General features: G+C 38.3%; 1 protein-coding gene across 4 annotated transcripts in view; it reads left to right on the top strand.

The window, feature by feature from the left end:
* Positions 1–25,564, top strand: part of CUX1 (cut like homeobox 1) — a 372,701-nt gene that overhangs the window by 269,562 nt on the left and 77,575 nt on the right. For 3 of the 4 annotated variants that reach the window (XM_067537834.1, XM_067537832.1, XM_067537833.1), the window contains exons 18-20: positions 3,197–4,023; positions 6,333–6,498; positions 7,137–7,193. The exons of the other annotated variant lie outside the window; for it this stretch is intronic. In XM_067537834.1, the coding sequence (XP_067393935.1) occupies positions 3,197–4,023; positions 6,333–6,498; positions 7,137–7,193 (1,050 nt within the window). The remainder of the gene's footprint in view (positions 1–3,196; positions 4,024–6,332; positions 6,499–7,136; positions 7,194–25,564) is intronic. 4 annotated transcript variants of the gene reach the window in all.

Here is a 25,564-nt window from a genome sequence, read left to right as displayed (position 1 = left end):
TTTTAACTAATTCTCCAATCCTGCTTATCCACTTAAGGAGCTGGCACTGAACTAGAAAGTACTTTTGCATTAAATTTCATTTTTAGAAATAAATGTTGGTTTATTACCGTGGATATTCAGCTTTCAAATTAGCACAGAAAATGCAGGAGTAATGGAAAGATGGTTTTAACAAACAATAAGATATTCGATATCTAAATGTGGAATAGATACAGTAATTTAAAAACAGTTTAATAATAATATTATATTCTTTTGACGCACACTCATATGAGGATCTAAAAGTGCTTTGCAGACATTAATTAAGCCTAAAATGTCTTATGAGAAAAATAGTTAGATAAAGCCGAAGAGGCATCCCTGTTGACTTTTTCCCTTGTCCTCATTTCTAATTTATTTTGTGGGGCATGAACGAGAAGGAAGCGAGGATGGCAGAATGAAAACATGCACAGATGATACACAATATTTTTATAGGATAATATGCATAAACATTTTAATCCTATTTATTTTCATTTGTGGCTACTTCTTGAAGTGCACAGCTCCCTTAGTCACATCAAGTGCTTTACATTGCCCAACCTCCATAGTGGAGCCCTGATAGAAGTAGGATTTTTAAGCCTTGGAATTCATCCTCAACTGAGGCCTCAGTGGAGTCTACTATAAATCCAAATGCAGGACACCTTACCAAATGTCCTGACCCAGAAGAGAGCATTTGGACTCTCCTCTGGAATTCCAACCTCTGCTGCTCCATACATTGGCTGAAGAAGGCCACATCCGCACTGGTTCACCACTAAAACCCTTCACTGGGACTGTGTCTCTTCTTTTGATGCCCATGGGCTCCATACAGATCAGAAAGCAAAAGTTCTTTCCTAGAGCTTCTGCTTGGCAATGCAGACCGCTATGGCTGGACATCAAGCTTCTTTTTAAAACTGTTGAATAATCATGTTCTTTTTAGTGACATTTCATTCAGTGGTTTGGAGCATTATGGGGAGAAAAAGGAGCAAGCTGAGTAGTCAGGGAAAATAAAGAATAAAATTATTTGCAAAAGTCCTTGAGGTTTTTAAATTTCTTATTTTGTTTTGGGTAAGAACATAAAAACGACCATACTAGATCAGACCAATGGTCCATCTAGCCCAGTATCCTATCTTCTGATAGTGACCAATGCCAGGTGCTTGAAAGGGAATGAATAGAACAGGTAATCAGCAAGTGATCCATCCTGTCAGCCATTCCCAGCCTCCGGCAAACAGCAATCCCTGCCTGTCCTGGCTAATAGCCATTGATGGACCTATCCTCCATGAACTTATCTAGTTCTTTTTTGAACCCTGGCATAGTCTTGGCCTTCCCAACAAACTCTGGCAAGGAGTTCCACAGGTTGACTGTGTTGTGTGAATAAATACTTCCTTTTGTTCATTTTAAATCTGCTGCCGATTAATTTCATTTGGAAGGTTATTTAAATGATGGGTTACATACCACAGTTAGTAGTTCTGCAATTTCACATTTGAGTTCCTTCAGAACTCTTGGATGGATACCATCTGTTCCTGGTGACTTATTACTGTTTAATTTATCAGTGTGTTCCAAAACCACCTCTAATGACACCTCAGTCTGGGACAGTTCCTCAGATTTGTCACCTAAAAAGAATGGCTCAGATTCGGGAATCACCCTCACATTGTCAGCCATGAAGACTGATGCAAAGAATTCATTTAGTTTCTCCACAATAGCCTTGTCCTCATTGAGTGCTCCTTTAGCATCTTGATTGTCCGGTGGCCCCACTGGTTATTTAGCAGGATTCCTCTTTCTGATATATTTAAAAAAAATTTTGCTCTTACTTTTTGAGTCTTTGATTAGCTGTTCTTCAAATTCCTTTTTTGGCTTTCTTGATTATATTTTTACACTTCACTTGCCAGAGTGTATGCTCCTTTCTATTTTCCTCAATAGGATTTAACTTCCATTTTTTTAAAGGATGCCTTTTTGCCTCTAACTGCTTTTTTAAATTTGTTGTTCAGCCATGGTGGCACTTATTTGTCCTTTTACTATGTTTTTTTTTGTTTTTTAAACTTGGTGTATACATTTAAATTGACCCTCTACTATGGTATCTTTAGAAAGTTTCCATGCAGCTTGCAGGGATTTCACTTTTGGCAATGTACCTTTTAATTTCTGTTTAAATAACTTTCTCATTTTTGTGTAGTTCCCCTTTCTGAAATTAAATGCTACCATGATGAGTTACTTTGATGTTTCCCTCCTCGCAAGGATGTTACATTTTATTATGTTATGGTCACTATTACCAAGTGGTTCAGCTATATTCACCTCTTGGACCAGATCCTGTGCTCCACTTAGGACTAAATCAAGAATTGCCTCTCCCCTTGTGGGTTCCAGGACTAGCTGCTCAAAGCAGCAGTCATTTAAGGTGTCAAGAAATTTTATTTCTGCATCCCATCCTGAGCTGACATGTATCCAGTCAATATGGGGATAGTTGAAATCTCCCATTATTAATGAGTTTTTTATTTTTATAGCGTCTCTAATCACCCTGAGCATTTCAGAGTCACTATCACCATCCTGGTCAGGTGGTCGGTAGTATATCCCTACTGCTATATTCTTATTATTCAAGCATGGACTTACTCTCCATAGAGATTCTATGGCACGGTTGGGTTCAGTTAAGATTATTTCATTTGACACTGTGCTTTCTTTCACATTCAGTGCCGCTCCCCCACCAGTACGACCTTTTCTGTAGGTAGAAGGATTAATCCTATCAGATTATCTCTGTTCTAACAGGACACTGGCAGTGCTGCCGGGTAACCTGGTTTTTTTTGGTGCATGATTCATTTGGGGGAGATAGAGAACCAAATGGTTAAGTAGATGTAGCTGGGACCATAAAATGTTAATGTCACTTCTGGGGCAGTATATGTTTTTTTTGGGGGGGAATATGGCTGGTTTTTCAAAGTTGGTATTTGCAAATGTTCGCAACACATAACTGTTGTACATATGCAGTTTAGGTGTCTGTGTACGCATGTGTGGCTGCAAATATTTTCTGGTGCCTAACTTTGAAAATTGTCTTATTTGATTCGAGCAAGTCAGATTTTATGTATGTAGAAATGTAGACCAGCTAATTTCTCACAGGTTTGTTAGGAAACATTTACAGTGACACTGAAATTAGAAGAATATATATTTTATGTAAAACGTGTTACATTTCATCTTTGGTTTGTTTTCACAGCTGAGCCGGCTCAGCCACCTTCTGCATCTAGCAGTGGCAATTCTGATGAGACCATTCGATCCATTCTGCAACAAGCCCGACGTGAAATGGAAGCACAGCAGGCTGCCCTTGAACCTGCCTTAAAAACAACACCTTTGTCTCAAGCTGATATTTCCATCTTGTCCCCAAAAGTAATAACTACACCTGCAATGTCTTCAGTTTCCAGTTATTCTCCATTGGCCATGTCCCTGAAGAAACATTCATCTGTTGTGGATTCTAGTATATCTGCATTGCAAAACCTGTCTGGGCTAAAAAAAGAGCACCAGGAGACACCGGTTTTAGAGCTTCATGGATTAGCTGATTCTGCACAAGGTGTGCTGAGGCATGTTAAAAATGAATTGGGACGTGGTGGTGTTTGGAAGGACCACTGGTGGAACACTGTTCAGCATGAGAGAAGAAATACTGCTCTTCCTGAAGATACAAAGGTTGAAGAAGCCAGCAGTGGAAAAGAAAAGGTCAGCAACCAGACAAGGTCAGATCGTAGCCAGCTCCAAGGACCATCCTCTTCAGAATACTGGAAAGAGTGGCCAAATGCTGAATCTCCATACTCCCAGAGTTCTGAACTGAGCATGACTGGGGCAAGCCGCAGTGAAACACCACAAAATAGCCCCCTTCCTTCCTCTCCTATTGTACCTATGTCAAAGCCATCCAAACCTTCAGTTCCTCCATTGACACCTGAGCAGTATGAGATTTACATGTATCAGGAAGTGGATACAATAGAGCTAACTCGTCAGGTCAAAGAAAAGCTAGCAAAGAATGGCATCTGCCAAAGGATCTTTGGGGAAAAGGTAAAGAACTGATTATTTTTCATTACACTAACACTTCAAACACGTAGCACTATATTCTTATGTTCTGGAGTGAGATTACTTAGAAAACTCCCCACACATAAGGATGGGAATAGGCCAGATAAAGGCTCAACATCTTTTTCATTCAGTAGTTACAAAATACTTTAACAAGTGAAAGGTTATGAGTCACGTGTTTTATGAAATTGCATCGCTTTTCTAGCTTCTAACTTTATATAAAGAGATTCTTCAGTGGCTTACAGTAAGAACACAAAGCTCATTCCTACTTGTCACAGTTCAGGGCAACTGAACTTGTATTACCCCTCTCTGGTCCACCAAGAGCACCTACTTAACAGTTTCTGGCTCCCAATCATCACCTCCTGGGTAGAGACCAAGGCAGCACAGTTTCCCTCCTACACTGTAATATCCTCAGCAAGCCAGACTGCCTAAACAAGCCAGCATCTGCACTTTGCTTTCTTTTTGAAGGTTATGAACAGTATAATTGTCTGCAGTTACAAGTTACCACACAGCTCTTTTTAATCAAGCATGGTTATCCTTAAGATGCATGCATTACAGAAAAAAATATTAAAACAATAAAAGTTCCTATCTGCTAATCAGTGGTCACCCAGCAGTCTTATGAAGCCTTAGTAGGTCAAGTCCTTCCAACCCTTCCACAAGTATTGCCCCTACCCTCACACAGAAGGTCCTATCCATTTGCTGGATCAGAAAGAAAGCCCTGAATCAGTTTAAACTCAGGCTATTTATTCAAAAGTCCTTTCTATGTCTTTTGGTCTCTGGAGAATCTAGTTTGAGCTGTTACATGTGAGCCTTCCCAGGAGGCTTTTCCTCTTGGGGGGTGGGGGTGGGAGTGGGAGTGTGTGACAGTCCAGCTGATTTGTGTAATCACCATCTCACCACCTACTATTTTTAATTCCTGGAGGAGCTGTGGTAGCCCTGCCCCATAAGCAGAACACAGTCATACATAAACCATTTTTTTAAAACAATGGACCCCAACAATATTGCATGTGGTTGGAATATCTGTCACACTCCTCAGCTACAGTCATTTTAAGTTGGAACATATATTGAGACACAATATTTAATATCCATTACAGTGAACTCATGGAATATTTGGATAATATACTTGTCACAGATCAGTAAATTGAACAGATTTTTGTAAATGAAGGTTATGGGATTCTGGAAACCTGAACTTTCTTGTTTAATAATTAAAAATAATATAAGGGAATTTGAAAATCCCTCTGAGCTCCAATCTTACATTTTTAGGTAAGAATTCTTAATATAGTCAATGCTTATCCTTTAAGTGTCCAGCCTTGCAGTTAGCATTAGTATCTTTTTTTAAGTGAGCCCTTGGTGATACATATATACTTTGTGTAATGTGGCATTCTGAAGCTACCACACTGAGTTCTGATTTTCTCAGATCTCACAGCTAATTAGGGTCATGTTGGGTCAATCCTTGGATGGAAGACTGCCAAGGAACATCTAAAGCTACAGGAAGTAGTAGTGGTGATTCAGCAGGTGGCATTATTCCCTTGGATTTGCTACTGAATCAATGTTTCAGCAGGATGCTAGGGTGCATTAAGTTACTACAGGTACCATGTTTCAAATGAGAGAGAAAACTAAGAGCTTGACCACTTGGGGTCATTAGATATTCCATGGCAGCTTTTGTAAAACAATAGATGTTAAACTCAAGTGTCCTGGCTGAATTCCAGGTCAGCTAATTAGTTCTGCCTATCTACATTCCTCCTGTAGTTTTAATTGGTTATGGTATGATAGTGTTCACTTCCTCTCTTAGCCAATTGTGTACAGTTGCAATTCGTTGTTAAAGATGAGCTAATATGTACAAAACCAAGCTGTTAAAGATGCTAAATGATGCTAAAGATGCTAAAGATGCTCAATTGATGGATAGATTTGAAAGTTTCAAGTATATTTATTTTAAAACAAAATACTTGAAAATAATTTCCTGTTTTTATATACCTAGTAGGACTAGGTCTCAGTGATTCTCCAGTTAGAACTGATGACATTACATGACCCAACGTACAGTATATTATGCAGCTGTCTGTGCTCTTATCGGTGTTCTTGCAGGAAAAATACATACTTCTGAACTCAATATTTACAGGAAAAAACATTTCCATTTACTTATAAAATATGTATGTGTAATTTAAGGCTACCCATGTGCTTTCTGGTTAACGATTAATATACACGTGACATGAACGATACACTTCCTACCAGCATATCACAAAAGTTACCCACCCTGAAACAAATGTGCTAATATGCCATTCTTGGTTGCTTCACTTCAGGTGTTGGGCCTGTCCCAAGGGAGTGTCAGTGACATGCTCTCCAGGCCAAAGCCATGGAGTAAATTGACGCAAAAAGGCCGAGAACCATTTATTCGTATGCAGCTCTGGTTGAATGGCGAGCTGGGACAATGTGTCCTGCCTGCACAAGGGCAGCAACAAGGACAAGGTAATTAAAATTCTACTGCATTGTTTGCTTTGAGGGAGAGGAATTATTTTTAAAGTTGCAGTAAGCAAGAGGTTTTTTCCTGTGTTAGCTATGTCACTTGTATAAGTAGAACTACACACCTTGACATCACAACCTATTGTTAAGGAACTCATTAGGATTTTAAACAGAAGGATTAATTTCTGCTTACTTTGTAAGCAGGAGACGATGAGTTACCAATTAAGATAGTGTTGTTTGTGCATAAATACAGCATATTAAATCAAGTAACTTTGGATAAAGGTCTAGAATAACGTGAAAGTTAAATTGTCATATTTAGTGGGACTTACTTGTTGGGGAAGATATTTCTGAAGTTCTCTGAAGAGTTTTGATTCATTTAATCAGATAAAAGAATTAAGTTTAAAAGAGGGAAATGGTCGTTGTAATTCTGTTTTTACCATTGTTTTTATTGTGCTGTTTTGAAATACGAAATACCTAATGGTTATTTATAGTGATATCAAGACAGATTTTGCCCTCACTTGGTTGTAACTGAGATCAGCATTTGACTGACTGTTAAATCTGTTTAGAATTTGCGTTATTGACTGGTTTGGGGGATTGGGAGTCCCCTTTATTGTTCTCTGATTTTACTCTCCTCTCTTATTTAGTCCTCCACTCTGTGACATCACTGCAGGATTCCCTACAGCAGGGATGTGCAAGCTCAGGTAATCAAGTGGCTTCAAATGATTTGCTGTAAAGTAATTCACTACATTTTATTCAATTTCTGCTGCCTTGATGCCTAGAGGATTCTTGTGTTTTGTTGTTATAGCATGCAGGAGCATCTTCAGTTTTTTTATTAACAGTTAATTCCTTATCCCCTCTGTGTTGCTATGGTAGATCTGGAAAATGCAAGAGTTTAACAGACTACATTACGCTGGAAGACTGTCTGATATGAGATTATAGGTTCCGTGTTTCTTTTAACATTTTTGTTTATTTTATCAATTTGACATGTAACAATAGCCATAAAACGGAATGTTTCATTTGTAATATGATCTACATACCCCAACTGCCTTATTTGTTGGTATTTTTTTTCACCCTCAATTGTTGTTGTAAACCAGCTTTTCTAATTTAAAGTTGAGGAAGATCGCCAAATATGTAGCTCGCTCCCCCATCCCACCACCCCTTCACTAAAAGCAAACACAACACAGATGCATGAAAAATGCAAGTGAATTGCTTAAAGATTTTTATAAGAATGACCATTACAGTAAGGAGCCCAAGTACAGCTGTGTTCCTGCTGTTAGATACCAAACTCTACCCATGTGCACTATTTAACCATTGATACAGTTAACTGATGTGAGCCATTTATACTGTATTCCAGCTAGAGAAATAGTAGTGTTCTGTGTTGCAAGATGATGAGGTGCTACAAATGAGAGAATTATAGCAGTTCAGTAAGGAAAGGAAGGATCTTGCCCATCTCATTTCAGTTGCAAGACAGTACCTTTTTCTAATAATTTGTCCAGTTTAGATTAAATGTCCTAAATAATGGAGTTTCCACCATTTCCCTTACCATGAGACTCTGAGTGAGATGTATTAAGCTGTGAAATACATTTTATTTCTCATATTGAGAAATGCTCTAAATTTTCACTAGGAGTTAAATGAAAATGGAATGAATATAGGCAAAATGTCAGCATTAAAACCAACCATGAAAATAAAATCTTCATGAATACAATTAGAAACATTCTTTGCAATCACTGAGCTATTGTTACTTAGGTACAAGCATTTAAAGAACATGTAAATTTCCTGAGGCATTTTTACACTGCTGCTCATGAAAGCATGCAATAGCTACGTTTCTATAGCATTCATCCAACAGAAGTCACTATTCTAATTCAAAAATATATATGAATACTTAAGATAACATAGAAATTATCATAAATAATACATTTAACAGGTCATTTAAAACTAGTAGTACCTAATAGTAGGTCATAGTAAAACTAGTAGGGTTTCAAATGGGAGGGAAGAGGAGAAGGCTATATTTTTATTAATCATTTTACTGGTCCCTGACAGTAATTAAGAAAGGGTTGAAAGACAGACCTACAGTATTGCAGTGTGACCACCTTATGGGTTCCCATGAGGTTAGCTAGTAGCTAACGGTTATTTCCTTCAGGAAGTTTAGATATGTTAGTGTGAGATTCTGCTCCACTATTAGACACCTCCACATAGTCTGTCAGTTACTGCCCTTGAGCTAATATTTTGCAATGTGCTAAGTTTTTATTAGCTGAATGGAGCACATTATTGATTGCCACCCTTTATTCTTCCCTTAAAGGTGACCTGCAAATGAGAGAGAAAATATTTTACTACTAAAAATAAATACACGAATAAAATTCTGTTTATTTTTAGAACAAGGAGTCCCTTTTATAGATGGTAGAACTAGTAGGCGTATGACATCACAGATTAAAAAAAAAGAGTGAAATGTGATCAGTTGAGAGGGGACAGGCAGTTTGATAGTTTTTGTTGCCACCTATTTTTTTAATTCAAATGCGTGGCAAACTGTTGGTAGAAAAGCTATGTTTATGAAAGATTCAACATCCCACCCTCTAGCTGAGTGCTGTAAATGCTCCAATTTGACTGTCCTCCAGGGAATTTTCCAGCAAAACTAATGAAGACATTTCTTAAGTAAAAAATCAAGGAGACTAACTTTTTTAAACATTCAGGACTTCTCTGTATGATACACAAGCATATATAGTTATGATCTTATATCATAAATTTAAAAAGGGCCCAACCCATTTTTTTTACTTGGCAGGTTAAATTTAAATATTTGCAAGAATAGCCGCTGATACCAAAATGTAATAGAATATTCTTCTGTATTTTGTGTCTGTGAGCTTTAACATCAGTCTAGTAATCAGGAGAGCATTGAGCAATTTCTACTGAATAAGTTTTACAAACAAATGGTATCTATACTTCCACTGGTCAAAAAGAAAATCAGTATGTCCTTTCTAACATTTTCTTCATGTGTCTTTCTACCTTTGCCTTTGGGTAAATCTCTTTTTAATAAGGTATGTGTCAACAGCATAGACCTGTGGGGTCTTTCAAAGTGGCCTGCCACTCCCCTCCTGCCGGCTGCATAAGGGAGCTACCACCTAAGGCAGTGTTTCTCAATTCGTGTTCGGGAACACTGTTAGGGTTCCGCGAGAAAGTGACATCGCGCTGCCAAGAGCAGCTGTTCTCTGCGCCGCCGAAAAGGGAAGATGTCCCGGATTTTTCGGCGGAGGGTATCGAGTATGAGTGTAATTTCCCCGTGGAGCCTAAAGGGTTCCGCGGGGAAATTTAATTGAGAAACGCTGACCTAAGGACTCAGGTGGCATGCATTGCTATGTGGCTACAAGATGGGTGCAGGCTCCTTGCTACAGTCAAGGGGACAGGAGATCAGTGCTACTCTCCCCCAGCTGTAGCAGGGAACATGGCAAAGTGCTCCTCCTGGGTCCATAAGTGCTGAGGTCCTTGCTGGAGCCAGAGGGAGGGGAGTGCTGATCTTCCATCCCCCTGGCTGCAGAAGGGAACCACTGCCTAAGGACCCAGTTAGAGCGCACAGGGCAACAGGACGCATGTGGTTTCCTTGCTGCAGCCAAGGGGACAGGAGATCAGCAAGGAGGCAGCCTCCTCGCTGAACTCCTTCCATCTGGTTGCAGTGGGAAGGGTGGAAGGGGGGCTGCTGGTGGAGCAGCCATGACCTACCATGCTTGAGGAGGGGCAGGACTCTAAAAATTAGTGCCTTAAGTTTGGTCTGCACTTAGTAGGCACCTACTGTGACTTAGCTACCAGGCCATGTGCTTCAGCATGTAGTGACAGTTACTCATCTACACTAGTGCTTTGTCTGTGAGTGTGTGACATACTGTCAGTAACTTGTAGGTGTAAAATAGTGAATCTAAAAATGAGCACAGTAGCATCAAAATATTCACTTAAAATATATTGAGATTTGTAGTCCTTAATGGAGTGTACGTCAATATTTTTTATGAGTTGATAGACTGGTGGCCCTTCAGGGTTGTAAAAATGATATTTGTGGCCCTCAAGCCAAAAAGGTTGGGAACCACTGGCATAGACCAAATCACATGAAAAAAAAATTCTGAGTTAATGTCACCCAAATGCATCAGCGTGTTTTTTGATGAATTTGGCCTTTATTTAGTTGAATTATTGATAGTCAAAGATGGGTTAGAATTAGGGTATTGCCATGGTATAATGTTGTACCAGTTTTGTTGATTTCCTTGGTATTCCCAAGAAAGCTGAATTTTGAATCCACTTCTGTATTTATCCTTTGTGAAGGTCATATACTGTCCATATACCACTTTAAAGACTTACATGTCTTTTTGGTTTGTGTTTGTTAGGGTCTTCTTATGACCTAACGTGGAAATCTTCATTTGCCAATACAGCTGCGGGTGATCTCAGTGGATTTTGAATTTCCCTTTTGTTTGTCTTCCTTTCTGGGTATCATCCATCATTCCTAACTTCATGCTGCTTAGCAGTAGTAATGCTCATGGGAATTGAAGAAAGGATTATAGCTGCATAAAATGGGTAGCTAATTAAAGCTTGTTTTTTAAATTAAAATCTTGCTTGAGGTAATTGTGTATTACCTAGTGCTTTAAAACCCCAGGAACTTATGTATTAAGATCTACTGAAATAGTGCATAAAACCTTTCTTTTCCAAATAAAACCATTTATAACAACAAGGGATGATTAATCTTTATCATCCCTTGGAAAGAAGTATGGAAAAATCCAAATACAAGTATAAAGTTTACTCCAGATGTGATATTAACAGTTGCATTACAGAATGACAGTAAAGCCAGATATCTGATCTGTCTATCTCTATTCGTACCATGCTCATCACTGTGTTATCTTTCAGTAACAGAAGCTAACAGGTTGTACATTATGGATTGGGTAAATCTCCCTGTTACACAGCAACAGGGAGTTGTTAGATATTGTTTTTGGTCTCGATTTAATTACTGTCGTGGGAAAAGTAAGGCAAAGGTATGGGGTTTGCCCTTTTGTTGTGGATGCAGTGAGATTCATGGTCATTCCGATCTCTTGAGGAAAGGAGTTTGATAGCCTCAAGCTGGACATGGAAAAAGCTCTGTCCCTATTTCTCATGATTATTACCTTATTGTGCATGGCCTTGTAGTTCCAAAGGAGCACAACTGTCAGATGAGGTGTTCCAACATGTAGCTCAGACTAATTCACTGAGAACTTTAATAGTTAGAACCATGTGATAATGTACATGGACAACATTGATTCCTGTGCTCCTGAGACCATCCCAAATTTGGAATTTTTTTTTATCTGTGAAACAGGCTAATACCTCCTTGCAGCAGGAGATACTGGGTATCCTTCAAACACTCATTTCTCTCCATTTCTGTAAATTATTAATCATTCATTTGTTTTTCCCCATTCATCCCTTTCTTAGAAGGGGATCTTCTCCCTCTAACAAGAGGGCAGAGATCCTCTGATCCTTCCTCTTTCCAAACAATCTGTGGACCCTTCAGCCAGCTGCTAGCTCCAGGGGGAGCTGTGTATGAAAGAATGATCTCATGTTTTGAAAACCAGAATGTAGGAGCAACTGACCCTAAATCAGCAAGCAGCATTGACATAAAGGATGCCTTAGCATTTGTGTTGTGGTGCTGGAAGGCCTGACAGCTTGTGCGGGAGAGATAAGGCTCTGGATGGTTTGGCAGCTGAGAAGAAGGGTCAGGCACCTTCCTGTGTATTGAGAGGGAGTCTGGAGGGCTTGGCAGCTGCGAAAGAGGTCAGGAAAGGTACTTACCACTAGGCGTTTGTCTCTTAGTGATGGGAGGGTTTGGCAGCTGGTGAGGAGTCATGTTGGGTTTTTGGTTGCTTGGAGGGAAGTGAGGCACACGTCTCTTCAGAGGAAGCTACAAGGGTTTGGCTTATGGGGAGAGTCACAGAAGGGTGCTTATCAGGTGGAAAGGGGGTATTCTGTTTCATCCCTTTAGCTACAGTCATGGATACAGCCAAACTACAACTTTAGGGTGCATGGCAATTTAGTAAAATGCTTTCGAGGTGGGTGAGAATTACCTTGCTTTGGCCACATAAAACAGATAATGGACTATTTTCCTCCTGAGTTACTGAATAGGAAGTATATGCTTCAAATGTACAGGTCATTGCTTCTAATGCATAATGAGGATACAGCTTTAAGGCAGGTTTGTTTACCAGGAACTAAGTCTTAGTATTAGGAAGTAAATATTCTGTGCTAGAAAGTAACAGATTATACCTCTGCAATTAAATCATATTTAGATTATAAGGAGCTGTGTGTTAGTTGATAAATATATAACATAATTTTCAAGAAGAGAAAACAGAAAATTACTGGAAAATTAAGTATCCTCCAAGTCACCTTGCGGTTGTCCCTTCACTTTCAGTGGAGAGGAAATGAAAGAAGATGGGTGTGTCGGACCTAATTAGATAGATATTTGAGATTTTTTAAATTTGTAAAAAATCATCCGGACAAGTAAAAAGAAATGTTCCTATGATTATTTTAATTCTGATGGAAACCATTTCCCTTCTAGGTAAACATTCCCCTACAGCCCAAACGTTGAAATATCATGCTACCGTATAGGAACCAGAAAGTTAAATAGACTAGAAATCAAGTATAAAGAAAACTGAAACTGACTGGTCTATTTTCATTGTCCAAGCTGAGTGAAATATAAAAATTAAACAAAGAATATTAAAAAATGAATTTGATATTTAAAATTCTTAGTTTTAATGATCAAAGGTGATACTAATAATACCTTTAAGGAAATTTGTTTCTTAAAAATAGTTTTTGGACACCCAATTGTGTCCCTCTTTAAGAAGTGTACTCTACATCCAGAATAGCATAAGCAGCATTTGATAGCATTTTAAAGGTGTGATCCTGAGAGATGTAGAGCACCAGCAAAATTCCTTTTGACATCAGTAATCCGCACATCTCAAATCAGACACTAGGACAATGATAAGAAATACTCCTTTTTTTAAATTTTGGCTTTGCAAGTTGTTCTTCCACTTCTGCTACCCCATTTTAACATTATAAAACAAATGCATGCCCTACCTGTTGCTTTCTCATATAAAACTTTATCAGCTCCATCTCTCAGATGCCTCTTCCACCATAGCACCCTTCTTTATATCTTTGCTTTCTAAGGAAATATTGGGATATGTAAAGCTGATGGGGAAACTGCCCCCTCCCACTCTTCGTATCTTCACACAGATGAACAAATCGTTTAGTTTAATCTCAGTGTAACTTCAGTTTTGTTTTACATTTGTTTCTCTCTTTTTTCCCTTTTGGAATTTATATCCTAAAAATAGAGCAAGTTTGATCTGGCAGATGTTTTATTTGTCCTTTACAAGAAGACCAAAATTAGCCTGTCATTTAGCACCTAAATAAAGCAGCTAAACTGTTTTGTAAGAACTTTACAATTACAATCTATTGAAGTTGCAACATTTTATTTTCTCTTATGGGGAAGGGTATTATATAAACAAGATTAGCACTTAAAAATCCACCAGACCTTGAAAGGGAGGATGAGTAGGAACGAACAGATTTCTTTTTGTTGTGAAGGTTTTTGGTTTTGTTTTGTTTAAAGGTAACTTGGAAATAAATGCTCTGAGAGCTGGCTATTGTAAAGGTGAAAAAAAAACTTAATAAAAGGACAGCAATGATTTCTCTAATTTTCAGAGAGAAAATCTGCACAGAATGCCAGAAGCTGGGTTAGCAGTGGGGACTCCCCAGGGGCAACAGAAAGATGTTATAATCAATTACCACATCATAACACTGATGTATGATAATTACTGAGTGTTCCTCCTGAGATAGTGCAGCATTTGGCTGGGGTACAGCTCTTTCATGGTCCACTGCCTGATTAATATGCAAATAATAGGCTGATTGCATGATGAATGCAGAAAATGAGTTAGCTGATAACGTGAGCACCGAAGCGGGAAGATGATAAATTACTTTCACTGACTGTCCTACATTAAGTACCCTTTCTCAACAATTTTATCACAAATTAAGTAAAGCAGTATGGAGAGATTATGAGGATGTGTAAAATAATGTACCTTAATAGCTTTTATAATATTGTTGCGTATAATGTAAATGGCATTTTCTTTCAGTACTTTAGCCAGTACTCCTTCAGAACGGTTTTGCATTTAGTACAATAACACACAGGGACAGTCCATTCAGCCGCTTTCTGTTAAGATGATGAGTAATCCACTATACCAACATATATGACTGGTAATAGGTTGGCCTTTCTTAAGAGAAAAAAAAATCTCGTTATTAGCCCCTCAAGTATCTTGCCCCCAGCAAATGAATGTCCACATTGTTTAGTGAGGAGGGAATATTCTTCAGTACAGAACAAAATGTACACTGTACATATGTATGCTGTTGCACCTGGTTTAAACTGTATGTCCAGGGGCAAATAAGAAGTTAAGACACTGAACACATCCATAGAAGTACCAGCATTCTCAATGTAAGTTTAAGAAGCTTGAGGTGGAGAGAGGAGCAAACAGATATGATGGTGATAACGTGTTGAGCTTTAGTCTCTAACAACATAGTCATCAACTGCATCAGCAAAAATGTTACAGTAATAACTAAGTTAGGACTTCATAGAAGCATTGAATCAGTGGAAAAACTATTGCCATATAATTAATCTTTGATTACAATAAAGCAATTTAAACACTAGTTTTGTTTTTGGCATCTTGGTAGAATGTTTTTATGACAGAAATTATCTTCAGTAACCTTATTACTAAAGCAGCTTGTGTGTAGGAACAGTTTTATTAATGAGTTCCTGAAGATTAAACAAATATTTAACAGTTATTCTTAAATCAATATGCATTTCTGAAGAAGTAGTAAGCTATGGTAACACAGAAAAATCAGGTGTTTAAAAAGGGTTCGGTGTTATACAATGGTGTCTTAAAGACCTGTCAAGAAGTGTTAATTGTATACATTAAAATTTTATTTAATTTTAGAAGATTATATCTAAGTTATCTCAGAAACTTCTAGAAACAGTTCTAGAAACTGTGATTGTCTATATGCTAAGACAACCCTCCAGTTTTTTTTCTTTTTCAAAAAGTGCATTAATATAATGAATAACTGTAGAAATTAGATGGACAGAAATCTGTAAGATCGTCTAGTCCAGCCCTGGGCCAGTTCAGGATTGTTCCTTAAACCATATCTTTTAGGCCTTGTCTACAATAGCACTGATGCTGGCAAAACTTTTGTCACTCAAGAGAGTGAAAAAATACCCCCTGAGCGACACAAGTTTTGCTGCAGAAGCACTTGTGTGGACAGTGCTATGTCGGCAGGAGAGACACTCCCGCCAACATAGCTACTGCCGCTAATTTAAGTGGTTTTATTATGTTGATGGGAGACCTCACATAACATGGCTACGTAAGCACTTATGCTGGCAATTCACACCCCCTGAGCAACAAAAGTTTAGCTGGCAAAGTGCTAGTGTAGACAAGTTTTGTCCAGTCTTGTTTTTAAATGTGCCGACTAATGGTGTTTCCATTCCACAGGCTAATAGCACTGCCAAGAAGCTTTTCCTGATAACCTAAATTTCTCTTTTCTTAATTTTATCCCATTACCTCTAGTTATACCTTTTGTACAAACTTAAATATTGTAATTCTCTACCTCCTTGATGTTCACATTGCCCATCATTGGTGATTACAGATATTCTCTTTGGGACCCCTGAACTCCACAACTACAAGTGTAACTTTGGAACAAGTTAGAGGCCCAGTCCTCTTAACTTGTTACGTATTATATGTTTTGTTTTATATCAAGACAGCAGTATCTCTTCCATTACAGCCACGTTTGCATATTCATTCCCGCAATGCCATATAACGTTGTATCAGCACATCAGGGAGCACACCTGGACAGCTTTGCCATAGTATATAGATTGCCTAGAAGAGACATCCACAGAGGAGTACTAGAAGCCTGTGAGGCTGTACACTCTGGGATGGTCCTACCCCACAGAGGGCTTGAGAAAGAGAAGAGCAGCCAAACTGGTAGCATAGGAGTGGCTTACACAGCAAAAAAATTTGAAGAACCAGTTACGCAGGACAACAACCATATGTCAGTCTAGCCCCCTGATAAGGGTAAAACGCTGTTAACTGCTGTGTTTGCTAACTGAATATTATCCATGATGTGTATGGACACAAATCATGTTTGGCGCCAAGTATGCTTCTGGCTGGTTACAAAGTTGGTTTAAAGTCATCAGGTGGACTGATCTTTCTTTAGCCGTCAGTTAGATAAACTATCCATATGTAGCTCTTTGAGTGCTACACTAGGGGCTCATTTACACTTCCCTGCAGTTTGGACTACAGGGGTGTGAATAGCAGTGCACACCAAAGTATAACTCCCCAATGTGGATCCTGCGGACGTGAACTAAAAGGTACCTAGTTCACATTAACCTAGTCCTCTTTAAACAGGACTACATTAATACAAACTAGGAACTTTTCGTTTGCACCCAAAGTGTTCACACAGGAAGCAATGGGAGCACCTTTGTGCACACTATGTTCACACCACTGTAGTCTGAACTGTGGGACACAGTAGACATACTTAGACTTTTCTCACTGTTTGCCAGCACCAGTGCTAGACAATCATGAAAGTATTAGTTTAGACTAAGCACTGGCCTAATTGACATCTTTGCTACTCTATCACATTATAAATTAAGGCAGTTTGGGACTACGTAGAGACCAAGGAAGTGACGTTTTCTTCTCTGCTCTTGAAATGCTATATTTAAAACTGTCTCCACCTGATCTACAATAGGGCTTTTACCACTGCTAACTCACTGGAACTGCACCAGTACTAGCAAATGTAATGTAGTTTAAGGGAGTTCTGCTGTGACTTCATTTGTAATAGTACTGTGCACTATGGGTGGGATTTTCAAAAGTGTCTAAGCGAGTTAGAGGCTCTGCTTCCATTAAAAGTCAATGAGAGTTGAGTACCTAACTCCCTTGAGGACTTTTGAAAACCCACCCTACATCAGGCCCTTCAACTTTCATTTTAGTTGCTCTTTTCTGAACTCCATCTAGTTTCTCTAACATTTCTGGTTTTCAGGTGCCCGCAGCTGAAAACATATATAAATGTAAGCTTAGAACTAGCATAAAATTGTGGAAAATGCAGCATAAAATTGTGGCAAGATCATATAATCCCTGCCAATGCTCAGAAATAATTTTTTTTCATCTGCTCACAACCTTTGTCCCTAATTCTGCAAACACTTCTGCACATGTGTAACTTTAGACACATTCATGATCAGGGCTTTTATTTTTAATTTTTTTCCTAAAATGTAGAGAAAATGAAGACGTAGCCACATGATGAGCCTTGGCTTTTTTGTTTTCATTAAGTAATTTTTGAATTATTGGTTAAAGGAATTACATTTTTTTCTTTTAAAACACAAAATGTGTCTGAAGGGATTTTTTTTCAGATTTTTTTCTGTCACCCACAAAAATGCACCTCAGAGGCAAGACCAAGCCTGGAAAGTTTCAAACCTAAAAGAATTTTTTTCAGTTATAACATTTGCAGTAAACACCACCACACAACAACCACCCAGGGAAATCTATAACCTTTACTATAGTTGGCATTCACTACCATGAATTCATACATATACTTGCTATACATTATTGTGTATGTCTCTCACATATATTTGGGCTCTGGAGAGGTTTGTATTTTCATAAACCATATTAATTTGCAAATGGTGAATGGGCATTCACTCATTGAAAACAAATCCATTAAACTACTACCTCTGAGCAAATATTAAATGCTTATAGATTTGTACTATTAATTAGTCATAAGAAGGTTTTATTGTAGTATTGTGCCATAAATGCATAGGTGATTTATTACTTACATAGGTCAAACTTGTATTGTATTTCACCACTGGTGTACAAAAAGCTCATTAATGTATTTTAGAAGAGCCTTTGAAGACACAAATTCCTGTGCAGGAGTTAAAATCACAGTGTAGAAAAACGGAGACCAAATTCTGCAAGAAAGTTTCAAATGCCAGAACATTGAATGCATAACTCAGTGGGAGTGTTGCTGTTAACTTCAATTGGAACTGGACAAGGCCCTAAAGTGAGAGTAGGCCAACGCACTCTGGTCTTTAATCTTTAAAATGGAAAGATTATACAAACTAATAATTAGACAGGAAAAACTAGGAGCTAATCCAGTCTCAGTATGGGCCCCTTTGACCTTGGGCAACCTGTCCAAACCTGCTTGTTTGTTGCCCATTAACTCACCTGTGGGTAAAAACAGGTTCTCAGATATCAAATGCTCTTTTGGGAGTTGTTGGGAGAATCCTGTGTTGATATATATCTGCCTTCCTCTTCTATAATCCTTTCTCATGGAGGAAATAACCAGAGCATGGAATACTTCATAGTATTTTCCCACTGCTGCATGCCCTATGTTGTTGTTCTGATGCTCATTTGTAAGTAACTTTGAATTTGACTAGTTTGGCATGGACCTGAAGCCTGAGCTATGGACATTAAGAAAAGTGGTGCATCAAACCAACCGCCAGTTAAATAATGTTTGGGTTCTTGTTGGAATGTCACAGAGTACCCTGTCATTTTGTTTCAGCAACTTGTCCTTCCGAATGCACTGTTCGCCTTATGGCATGCCAGCAGTAAAAATGTCACTCACAATAATTACTTTTTGGTGAAAATGCTTGCTGACTTCCTACCTTCAAGCTGTTTTTTACACAGTGGGGAGATAATAAGATATGACTTTATCCTGACTGCTCAAATGAACACTAAATGGAATTTAGGTTATTATTACTGCATATAGAGGGCTGTGTACTGAAATTTAAATAGCGGATTGGATAAACTGCAGAGATTTGTCTCTGGAAAATTATAGTGGATTCTGCTATTTCAATCCACTTCTGTCTGAAACTTAAGGCAGCTGTTGTCTGCCTGCTGTCTTCAGAATATAATATTTTTCTTAACCCTTTTAGAGGCCCCTTCTGTGTTTCAGAGGATCTTTCCTCAACATCTCCATGTTTTGTATCTTATTCCCCATCAGTCTTTTGGCAGTAACACAATTTCAACTGCTTATTCACTCCATTATTGTTGAGCTAATATAGGACTGAGTACTTCTTTGTGGAAAGTCAAATATGCAACAGAAAAAGTCTTCATACAGTTGATTTTTATTTTGCTCTGAGAGTTCAGATGGTTTTGGTCCAGATCTCTCGTGTCCTACCAGAAGGCTTTGGATTACATTGTTTTGGCAAAAGGACAAAAAGGAATGAAGCTACTTGCTGCCGTGCCTGTAGAAATTAGAGCGTAGCTTGAATCAAAATGCTTGGTGTTTCTTGGGATCCCTAGTTCTCAAAAGAAGTACAAATTCTGCTTAAGGAGCCATACTGCAGACATCCCACCAGGAAATACCACCTTCTAAAATTTGAGGCATCTGGGATTGACTACGTTGCATCCATCACTTCATATTTTAACACTGCACCATCATTTAGTTACCTATTTTGGAGGGGATATGTCCAGGCCTAGTGTCTCAATCAGGTTGAAGTCCATGCTATTCTGAAGAGCGTGTAGCTAATCAAATCAAGCACTATCCACAAGCATCTGAACACCAGTATCTGTGTTGTTCTAAGTTGCTTCATTTCTAATACGAACATTCAGCTGGCTGTCTTCTGTACATCTGGGCAGTGTTGGTGCACAGATAGGACAGTTGAGGACATGTTGTTGTAGAAGCTACTTGCAATTGAAAGAATCAAAATAATGTACGTCACAAAGTTCTGTTAGATTATCCCCTCCACCCTCCTGCGATTGTAGGATATAATCCCCTGCATAGTCCACATAAAGAAAAAGAAAAATCCTTCCTTTAAGCATGTACAAAAAACCCAGTTTTATGTAAATCTAAGGCATGTTCACAATTTTCAGACAATGAGTGGGGGTGAGTTCAGCAAACTTCGAAGATTTGAGCGTATTGAAGTCAGTGAAGTTAGATCCATGTAAAAGCAGCGAAAGTAAGATTCAGGTCCACTAGTCCTTTTACCTGAAGTGAGACTTACGCCCTGAACCTGCAGATTTTAAGGACTCTTAAGAGACTTCAGAGCTTGCTGGGTTGGCTCCCCCAATCATCCACTTCAGTCTTAATGTGGTGTATCTGCCTTTTGGAGGAATGGGAAGATTAGTTTAGTTAAGTGAGATTCAAGTAATCAAAGTTTGGCTGAAATAGCATCTGCTGATCATTCATGATTATCATTGATATCTCCATGAAGAATGTGTGCATTTGGTGCTGATGCCCAGGACATTTTTGTTGGGAGTATCCATTGGATATTACATCTGTGTGTATGCGCCCAGCATAGGTTCAAATGACACTCAGTTCCTTCCTCTGAATCAGAATCCTTTGCAATACTCTGAAACTGTGGAGAGGACAGTGTGATTCTACTTAGGCAATCATATGTACTAACTGGTGATTCTTTGTAAGTGGCTGTTTTTTTCATTTTCAAGCATTGCCTCTGTTGATCCCCACTTTAGGTGATGAACAAGGAGACCCAAGCCCTGACCAAACAGGGGCTGAGGACTCTCAACTAAAAAGATATTGCAGAAATGTTCTTTCAAATGCAGCATCTGACTTAGGAACTAGATCCAGCAAGTATCTATTATATAGATCCAGTAATGCTATATAAAGGTGTGACATTTCAGATATGCAGTGGCAACCTTCTCATACCTGTGTAGTACTGGAATCCCCACTTGATCATAGCAAGGATTTATACATCGTCTAATCCCTTTAGATCAGTGGTTTTCAACCTTTTTTCATTTGCGGACCTCTAAAAAATGTCAAATGGAGATGCGCACCTCTTTGGAAATCGTAGATGTAGTCATGGTCTGAGGACCACAGGTTGAAAACCACTGGTTTAGACAATTTGAGTGGAAATTTATTGCCCCCTGGTATTATCTTCATGAGCTTCCAGCAATCTAGAGGTTTTGCAAAATTATTTATTTCTGTATGGATAGGAACAAAGTGCCCTCTTCACATTTGAAGAAGCCTAGCCTTTTGTGAATGGGCTTGGGAAAAGAAAGCTTATTGCTAATTGATTTATTTTTTTAAGATGGAAATCAGAGATCCACTTTGACAAAACTTTAAAACATGAGTGTAGTGTCACCTTATCCTTATAGAACACTGCTATATTAATCTCTGAGACTATCCTAGATGATAAAATCACAACCAGAAATTATTTTTCAACAAGAGGGAACCAGGCACATTCTGGTAGTGGCTTAAATGATTGTTCCACCAACTTTTTAAGTATCACATTCAAATCCCAAAAGATAGTGACTCCCACACTGGAGGAAACACATAAGTAAGCTTTTTCAGAAGCTTTTTATCACCTTAGGATGGGAGAATGTGGTGAAGTTCTGTACAGAAAAATGGCAGGCTGAAATTACAACAAAGTGCTTCCTTATGAAGTAGAAAAAGAGACTGGATTGCTTGAAGTGAAGCAGGCAATCTGTGATGAAGGAAGTGGAAGACTGGCAAGGGTTGGATCCTTTTTGTCTGGCACAGATAGACTTGTATTTACTTCGTAGAGTAAATATTTCTGCTTGGGAAAGTTTTTCCAGTTGAAATATCTGTACTTCCATGAAATAATCACAGTCCAAAGTGCTCAATTTAACCAATATCCAGGCCACCACAGTGTTTGAATCTAGATTGTAAAATCTTACCCTGCCTTTGGACAGAAAATCTAGCAGTCAGGAGAGAACAACAGAAAAATCCATTACTAGATCCAATAGAATGTACAACCCAAACCGATGAACCAAAGCAAGAGCTCTGAGCAGTGCTTCAGACTATGTGATGTTCTATAGAACTTTGGTGAGAAGAAAAACTGGAAAGAATGCATAGAAGGGGTTGGATTGAAAAATACCCACTTTTAAGTGTGTTGTGGCTTCATCCACTTCAATAGGGAATGCACAATCACAGAACATAAACCTGTGGTTCATGTAATAATGAGGAGATAGATACATTGTTCTCAACCGGCTCAACCAGAGTCTTGTTGTATTCTCTCAGTTCAGAGTGGAATGCTATTTTGCAGTGTTTTAGTCCTTAAATCACAAGGATTAAATATAAAAATTAGCATTAAGGTTCAGCAATCAAACAATCACTGGTCAGGAAATTCCAAAACATAGGTATTTTTCTGCAGCATTAACACAACTGTATTGTCTAACCTTCCATTTTTTATGTTATAAAAATAATATAATTCACATTTTAAAAAGAAATAGAAAGCACATGTGCAATCTTGACTTATTTTACATTAATTCATTCATTTAGTTAATTTTATATAATGTTCTGATCCCACACTCTTGGTTGCAGTAGACACCTTAACTTTTGGAATTCCCCTGACTTATAAACAGAGGTTATACGCAAAGAGAATAGCAGAACTCTCCTAAGCTTGGTCCTCCAGCTGCATGAGATGCTACTTATATTAATTGTGTAGATCTTCATAATATGATCATTTCTCTCTCCTCTTGGCTATTTTGATCATTTGTGAGGTAGTTAACAATGTCGACATTTCAACTGTCACCATTAGGCTTCAGTGATGAAGGGGAGCTGATCACACTTCTCAAATGATTCAGGTTGCCTGCACCGTTATGCAGACATCACGTCATTGATTATATTCAGTTCTTATTTGAAAGCAGCCATATAAGGAATAGACAGTATTTTGGGGGAGTGGAAGTGTGGGATTATGTAAAAGTTTATATTCTACAGTACAAGAAGGCAGCCTTCTTGGAAATGTACAGCTCAGCTGACACGACCCTGCACAGTCAGACTCCAGCATTAGAATTTGCAAGCACTGCTGTCTTGACTTTAGACATGGTGGAATCTCCATCCTTACAGGTTTTTAAGCTGAGGCTTGACAAAGCCCTGGTTGGGATGATATAGCTGAGGTTAGTCCTGCTTTGAGCAGGGGTTGGACTAGATGACCTCCTGAGGTCCCTTCCAACTCTAATATTCTATGATTCTATGATTCTATGATCTGGTTGAAATCTCCCATCTCTAATGTTGCACTTAACACTAGTTTTTGCATTTACATATATAATTATATTAGTTATGACTATTTTATCCCTTTTAAATATTTCATCTCTTATACCCAGTATGTCTGAGTACTTCACAAAATTAATATACATACCATGTACCTGATCCTACAACTTTTCATTATTTTTCTCAGCATACAGTGGTGTTATGATCAGAGAAGGGGTACGTATACAAAAATTATACCTGTTTTAGATATTATAAAAATCCTTCCCAAGAGGAGAAACGAGAAATCCCTACAAACCACACAACAATCCTCTTAAATTTCAACCAGATGCCATGTCTAAAGTCAAGACAGCAATGTTTGCAAATGTTCCACATAGAAATATCAGCCCTCGGTGTAATGTTTTAGTGGAAGAGAAACACCATGGAAGCTCTTTGTAACTAACAATACTGCATGGATGCATTTTAAGTAACATGCATAACCTCTTTGGTATAATAGAGCATCTTTCTAGACTGATTTTAACGTGACTAAAGCTGTCAGTGAAGACCCGCTCAGTCGATCCAGAAATCGACGTATTAAGACCACCTTCTCAAGTGGCTTAGCGCAGAAGAGAAACAGAGAAGTCGACGGGAGTTACGCAAGTTTTTTGCGTAGCTTGCGTAACTCTGGTCGACTGCCGCTGAATCTCAGAGGTAAGTGTAGACAAGCCCTAAGTCATTAACTAGGAACCCTGGGCTTTGCCACTTGTATTGTGATCAACTCGACTCATGAAAATAAAATCTGTTACTTCCACTAGCAGTAGCATGGTCTCTGTTTCTAAACACAATATGTAGTGTATAAAGACTTGCACATATATTTTATTATACAAAGTTAATCATTCTGATCACTCATATTTCAATAGTATTTCTCTCAAAGAAACATTATTTTACTATATTGTTTTCATTAGCCCTTTTCAACTGCTATTTTTCAGAATCCTTAATCTGCTATTTCCCAGGTGTCCCTGAATTTTGTTTCTCCTGGCAGGGAGCCAAGAGGCATGGGCTAATTATATCATAAAACATATGAAATGGCTGCAGGTTAGGAGGTCAACTATGTGGTAATTGTTAAGTTAGATTTTTTTCCTTTCTTCTGTTAGAAACTTCTACTTTAAAAGCCTTTTTTAAAAACAAAACAAAACAGTTTTCTACATAGAGTAACAAAGCATACCTGCTTTCATTTTCTGAGGAATTCATTTTGTTTCTCAAAAATGACTGATTTTGAAAATGCTTTTCAGTTAAGGGAAATTCACAAGAATGAATGTAGAGTGTATCATGTATGCGCATTCATGTGTGTGTGTATTATATAACTTGAAATCACCATACACTGAGTGCTCATAAAAAAGACCAGTTGTTTTCCTTTGTGTTGCATTCCAAAATCAGATTCAGATATTCTTACCTTTCTGAGTAAATAAAAAGGTGGTTGATCTTAAAAACAAAATCTAAGGAAGCTGTTGATCTGTAAAAACAAATTTTAATTTAATTAATCCATTCTGTCAGCAACATACCACATTTCAGTGATAGGAGAGATATATGCTGTTTTATCTTTGATGTCTGCAGTAGTAGGCTGAAAAAAATAGCCACTGGTGAATGCTTTTTAGTCCTGTGAGGTTTTTTGTTTGTTTTTTACTGTTCTGTAGATGTGTGGTGTGCAGTGCATGGATAGAGAATTGCATAGGAACTTTACAGCTGCTCTAGTTATTTGGTAAGATTTGTTTAAGCTGGCACAAGGGACAAAATTAGAAAGAATTTGAACCAGTGCTGTGCAGTTTATTAGCCAGGCAGCCATAATTTTGACCTTGATGTGGGTTAAAGGACACAGACCTGAGAAGAAATCTGTTTATCATGTAGGGAATTCATGCCATCCCTGACAGTGTACAGTGAACAAGATGAATGATCTGCCAAATTGGTCCCTCGCATGGGTGAATCGGGGCAAATTTACAGTACCATTCCTTTGCTGTTTCTGATACAAAAATAACATTTGCTGGGTTTTATATTCACTTGTATGACAATTTGGGAGTGAGCAGAGGGAAGAAATAAGATTTGTAGGATTCTTATTGCC

Source organism: Emydura macquarii, unplaced genomic scaffold (assembly GCF_026122565.2).
Source record: "Emydura macquarii macquarii isolate MOO-44397 ecotype Brisbane River unplaced genomic scaffold, CSIRO-AGI_Emac_v2 contig_450, whole genome shotgun sequence".
Classification (NCBI taxonomy): Eukaryota; Metazoa; Chordata; order Testudines; family Chelidae; genus Emydura; species Emydura macquarii.
Note: the sequence above shows the minus strand (reverse complement) of the source record. Positions and strands in the feature narration are given on the sequence as shown.